The 6462-nt window shown below is 34.2% G+C and overlaps 1 protein-coding gene across 1 annotated transcript; it reads left to right on the forward strand.

Moving 5' to 3' along the window:
• Positions 1-2495: 2495 nt before the first annotated feature.
• On the forward strand, positions 2496-6462 carry LOC111780282 (sulfite reductase [ferredoxin], chloroplastic). The gene is made up of 8 exons (XM_023660639.2): positions 2496-2775; positions 3197-3979; positions 4048-4344; positions 4504-4701; positions 5085-5219; positions 5605-5721; positions 5812-5970; positions 6061-6462. Exons 1-8 carry the CDS (start codon positions 2584-2586, stop codon positions 6250-6252), a joined length of 2073 nt encoding a protein of 690 aa, XP_023516407.2. The 5' UTR covers positions 2496-2583; the 3' UTR covers positions 6253-6462.

The following is a 6462-nucleotide window of genomic DNA, read 5'->3' on the forward strand; positions in this document are numbered from 1 at the left end:
GAAAGGGTTGGTTAAACCCAAGTTCAATCTTGATCAGCAACCAGTACGACGTACTTTAGTATAATTTGATCGGTTAAAACATTTTCTCGATCAAGAGAGCATAACTTGACTAGTTAAGATATTTTTTTTTATCAGGGGATCAGATGTTTAAATTTTCGTCATTTTCTACTCTTGTTAAATTAAAAATAATATATAATAATAACTATGAAATGACTATTTAACCCATCTCGATATCTATTTCTCTATCTCTTTGCACGTTTGTGGAGCTAACTGATGAGATTAATAATAGGGGTGTACATAGATTGCAGTTGATTAGGTTGGAAAAAACTTTTAAACTAACCCGAAATTTTGCATTGGTTGGGTTGGTGGCCTGATCAGCTCAAATAAAGTTCACAATTGAACTCGACCCTTTATTTTTAGATTGGGTTGAGTTGGGTTGGGTTGTCGGATCGTTCCTTTTTTGAATTATTTAAAAAAAATCATACTTATCAACAATATATGTTACATTAAATATCAAATATTACACGTCAGAGTGTATAAGTCACCTAGAGTTATAAATGTTAAATATTCTTAATTTTTGTAAAACTAAGGTTGGGTCGTAATCTTATTTCAGATTAGTTAGGTTGACCCGACAAAAAAATGTCAACCTGCAAATCAAACTGAATTTTCGTTTTTCCAAAAGTTCAACCCAACCAAAATCGAAGAAAAAAAAACATCTAACACATTTTTGGGTTAAATAGTCTAAATTGGTCGGTTATATTTTAATAAATTTTCAATTACTATAAAAGGAAAATATTTGTAGTAAATTAGCTGTATATTTAAAGTTAATTCACTTAATTTTTATTCTAAATTACATTTAATTACTATAGATTTATTTTTATAAACAATTAATTTGATTTTAGTTTTTTATTTTTATTTTTATTTTTAAATATGTTCGATCAAATGTGAAAGTAATCAAGTCGAGACTTTTGTGATAAAGAGTAAGACCGTCTATTTATATAGTTATCCCAATAATTTAATTAAAAATTGGCATTAAATAATTATTCAGAATTTTCACGAGTTGAATTGGGTCCGATTGACACATTTTTTTAGACTCAACTTAATTGTTCGGGCTATAAATTTAGATGTTATGTTGAGATATATTATTTATATAATATATATTAGATACTATATCTTAATATTCTTTATTTATATTTTTATATGTACGTATTAGCGGTAGCTTGTATCCATATCAATATCAATGAGAATACATACCTTCCCAATTAATTTGGTTCGGTTCAATCCGATATAGTTTTAAAAGACATTCTTAAACCAATCCAATTCAAATAAGTTCATAATTCAACTCAAACCATACGAGTTCGATTAGGTTGGTCGGGCTATACCGGTCATCGGATTTCTTGAACCGCCCTAATTATTATTATTTTTTTTTATAAAAAAAAATCCAATTTGGTGAAGTCCAGGTTCAATGTACCTTGGTTTCTATTGGTACAAAATCTCACGCGCCCACTTTAGGCGCGTAACCACTCTTCTTAGCATACACGGCCGCCGAGATTGTCATCACCAAATTAATCTTAAAAAACATACTTATTTTGACTACAAATTTTCCCTAACTATTTAATTATCTTAATTCCAAAAAAAATATTAAAATATATTTTTAATTACAAAAGGACAGAGATAATCATCGTATTTAAAACTTTATGTTATATAGAAATTTGATATTAATTTATTTCATACAATTATTTTTGGTTTTATTCTAATAAATTTCTCCATTATGTACCGTTTTTTCTAATCATATAATGACTCAGTATTTATTATTTATAAATATTTTTAATTTATAAATCAATTTAATAATTTACATATTAAAAAAATCTTTAAAATATTTTTCACGAAAAGCACTGAATTGTTATAAATTTTAAAGTATAAGTATCTTTACATATTAAAGAAACTAAATAATTACAAAATTTAAATATACCGACTAATTAAATTGTTATTAATTAAAATTTTAAGAACTAATTTTTTTAACATTTTATATAAATATACAAGAATAATAAGAATAATTTTTATTATAAAAATGTAGTTTTTTTTTGTTATGGAATTAATTTCTTATAAAAAATCTACTAAATTTAAAGTTTTGATATTTAATAATAAAAAATAAATTAGGAAAAGTTTAGAAATTTAAAGAATAAAAGAAAAAATTAAATTTTTATCGTAGTATTAATATTATTTTTGATAGTTTCGAGTATTTTTGGAAGATGATATTAAAATTTTGTCCATATATTAACGATAAAATATATATTTTTTAAAATTGGATGATATTTTTGTAATTTTTTTTTTGAAGGTAAAAAAATATTATTTATTAAGAAAAAGACGAAGAAGAAGCGCGTGAATGAAAGGAGAGTGGGCGTTGTGTCTCTAGAATCGTTTGAAAGGGCACGCGTGTTAGGCACGTGATGCACTTTTTGTTTTCGTAAAATAAAAAATAAAAAATAAAAAAACAAAAAGAAGCAGAGAATTTCGTTTTCGTCTTCTTCACTCACTCTCTGCAAATTCCTCCAATTTCCTACATCCCTTACCTCTCCTCCGATGACCACCACGTCGTTAGCCGCCTCGAACGCCGCCGCGTTCACCGACCCGACGGTTCAGATTCCGACCTTCCATGGCCTTAAATCCACCACCTCCCTTGCTTTGGCCAGACATGTCCGCTTCTTCCCGCCGCCTGCTTTCCCTTCTTCCTCCAACTCTTCCTGCCCTCTGCTCGTTCGTGCCATCTCCACGGTACAATCCATGTCTCTTTTCTTTGTTTTTCATTTCATCATTTCAATCTGTTTCTGGATTTTCACCCTCTGAGGTCGCTACTGCGCTGGATCGTTGTAATTGTTCTAATAGAATGTGGTTCTTTGAAGTTCATTAGTAATCGCAGCATGGTGTTGGAAGATTTGTTTTATTTATTACGATCATTGTTCATTTGTAATCGAATATATTCTCTTCTGATTTTGTTGGCTACTAAAAGTTTTCTTTTGGATTTTTCTTTCATTTGTCTCTGTTGTTAAACCATCCCACGGAATAACATGAAAACTGTGTAATTAATGTTATTGCTGCATGTGTTTTTGGTATCTGGAGTTATGCTTTGGATTAATAAGGTGGATTTTTACTGAGCTAGGTTCTTATTCTGTAAACTTTATGGCTTAATTTGCAGCCGGCAAAGCCAGGGGTTGCAGCTGAGCCCAAGCGTAGTAAGGTTGAAATCTTTAAAGAACACAGTAATTTCATAAGATATCCTCTTAATGAGGAGTTGCTGACGGATGCTCCTAATTTAAATGAGGCTGCCACACAATTGATCAAATTTCATGGGAGCTATCAGCAGTATAACAGAGAAGAGCGTGGACAGCGGTCTTATTCATTCATGCTTCGTACGAAGAATCCATGTGGGAAAGTTTCAAACCAGCTGTACTTGACAATGGATGATCTTGCTGATCAATTTGGAATTGGAACGCTTCGTTTAACCACGAGGCAAACATTTCAGCTACATGGAGTTCTCAAGAAGGATATGAAGACAGTTATGAGCACCATTATTAGAAGCATGGGTTCAACTCTTGGTGCTTGTGGTGATCTGAACAGGAATGTTCTTGCTCCAGCTGCTCCAATTATGAGGAAAGATTACCTTTTTGCACAGAAAACTGCAGAAGACATTGCTGCTTTGTTAACTCCGCAATCAGGATTTTATTATGATATGTGGGTAGACGGGGAGAGATTCATGTCGGCAGAACCTCCAGAAGTGGTGAAGGCTCGTAATGACAATTCTCATGGAACAAATTTTCCGGATTCTCCCGAGCCTATTTATGGAACTCAATTCCTCCCTCGAAAATTTAAAATTGCAGTGACAGTGCCAACCGATAACTCTGTGGACATTCTCACAAACGATCTTGGCGTTGTTGTCATTTCTGATGCTGAGGGGGAGCCTCAAGGATTCAACATATATGTAAGTGGATTCATTACTTAATAGAGATAAGATATTTAAAGTTTTTTGCTTAATAATTTCTTCTGCAGGTTGGAGGAGGCATGGGAAGAACTCATAGAATAGAATCCACATTTGCTCGTTTGGGAGAGCCATTAGGATATGTTCCCAAGGAAGATATTTTATATGCAGTTAAAGCTATTGTTGTTGCACAACGCGAAAATGGCAGAAGAGATGATCGCAAATATAGTAGACTAAAATATTTGATCAGTTCCTGGGGGATTGAAAAATTTAGGAGTGTTGTAGAGCAATATTATGGGAAGAAATTCGAACCATTCCGGGAATTACCAGAGTGGAAGTTTGAAAGTTACTTGGGGTGGCACGAGCAGGTTAGTAAGAAAGTTCGTCATCTCTGATATTTGAACTGTTGTTTCTTTTAACTGCTGAGGTGGAGCCTCATGTCATCTATCGTTTTCAGGCTGCAGCATTCACCCTTAGACTTCAACGTTTTTTGTACACCTCGTCTTAGAATGTTATCTACTTTTCAGGGTGATGGTAGCTTATATTGTGGACTACATGTTGATAGCGGTCGTATTGCTGGGAAAATGAAGAAGACATTGAGAGAAGTGATAGAGAAATATAATTTGGATGTTCGGATCACCCCACATCAAAACATTATCTTGACCAACATTCGCAATGCATGGAAGCGGCCCATTGCCACAGCTCTTGCACAAGGTGGTCTGCTGGTAAACTACTATTCTTTGGGACTGCTCGGTGATTAAGTTCTCTCTTCAAATATAAACTTAAATGTTTCAACTTAGCATCGAACATCTCAATTGGCATTCCTAGAATTCAGTAGTTTTAGCTTTTCAGTTGCAAAAATAGAGCTTTTGTGTTATTGAAAGTTGCTTGTGTTTATAAGACATCTAGTGGTAGGGATCTGTAATTTCTGGGTTGGAATATGCATAGTTGATGCTGAGTTGCTGATGCTAGAACGGATATAGATTTTTGGTTTATTAACATTGAAGTTGGAATTATGAAGTTGTTTCCCCCTTTTTTATGTGGAGCATTTTTTTAGTTCTTTTGTACTGATTACTTTTGTACTCTTTTGGCTGATTATGCTGTACAGAACCCAAGGTATGTAGATCCCCTTAACATAACTGCAATGGCATGTCCGGCTTTTCCACTTTGCCCTTTGGCAATAACAGAAGCTGAGAGAGGAATTCCAGACATCCTTAAGCGTGTTCGAGCTATATTTGAAAAGGTATATCATTGATGGGCAACCACAATTACGTGTTTGCACACTTAGGTGCAAGATCCGTGAGTGTTAAACTTTTGGCTAATTTTGGACTCTGTTATATCTGCCTATACTTAGAAATAGATTACAAGAAAAATATCTACGTGTCGATGAATATAAACTACAAATTCGATGAAGAAACCAAATCTAAACGAGTTACGTGTCAAGTGTGTACAGGGCCACACGTCCGAAGGGATGGAAGCCACACGTCTGGGTCTAAATTGAAAATTTCTGAACAATAGGGACTGAATCGAAAAGATTTCCGATCTTTAGCAACTAAAATATATATTTAGCTGAAACATATGTTGCTCGAGATTTCAGGCAGTGATGGGTTTGTTTGTCCTGTTTCCAGGTCGGTCTTGAGTACAGCGAATCTGTTGTCATAAGGATTACTGGATGCCCAAATGGTTGTGCCAGGCCTTATATGGCTGAGCTTGGATTAGTAGGTGATGGTCCTAACAGCTACCAGGTATTATGAATAGCAAGCCATTGGTTTACAACTCTCTAAGTGTAAACTTCTGTGCTACTTCATGTATATGTATGGTTCATCTCTTAACAGATCTGGCTTGGGGGAAAACCCAATCAAACTTCATTGGCAAGGACTTTTATGGATAAGGTTAAGATCCATGACCTCGAAAAGGTCTTGGAACCTTTATTTTATCATTGGAAGCGAAAAAGATACTCTAAAGAATCATTTGGCGACTTCACAAACCGCTTGGTGAGTGTCGTAAAGCGTCTAGAATTTCGAACAGACGTCTTCGAACCTTACTTCAAATGATAAACTGTGGTCATTTTGATTAATGCTCAGGGATTTGAGAAGCTTAAAGGCCTGGTTGAGGAATGGGACGGTTCTGTGCCTGCACCAACGCGTTACAACCTGAGGCTTTTTGCTGATAAAGATACGTACGAGGCGATGGACGACCTCGCAAGAGTTCAGAATAAGAATGCTCATCAACTAGCAATGGAAATCATTCGCAACTATGTGGCTGCTCACAAATGATATGGTAAGAGACTTTAAATTTTGTCGCCTTAGAAGCTGAGATCTTGAAAGGATGAATTAGTTTAATAGTCTGATTCTGTGCTTGGGCTTGTTACTGTTTTGTAACAGCATGAATGAATACTGTTTGTCTGCTTGAGCTTTGTATTTACCGTTTTCTTGGATTTTGTATCTTATTTTAAGGTTGCTTCTAATAAATTTACCTTTCTACCA

This window comes from Cucurbita pepo, chromosome 18 (assembly GCF_057944985.1).
Source record: "Cucurbita pepo subsp. pepo isolate OVF chromosome 18, ASM5794498v1, whole genome shotgun sequence".
Lineage (NCBI taxonomy): Eukaryota > Viridiplantae > Streptophyta > Magnoliopsida > Cucurbitales > Cucurbitaceae > Cucurbita > Cucurbita pepo.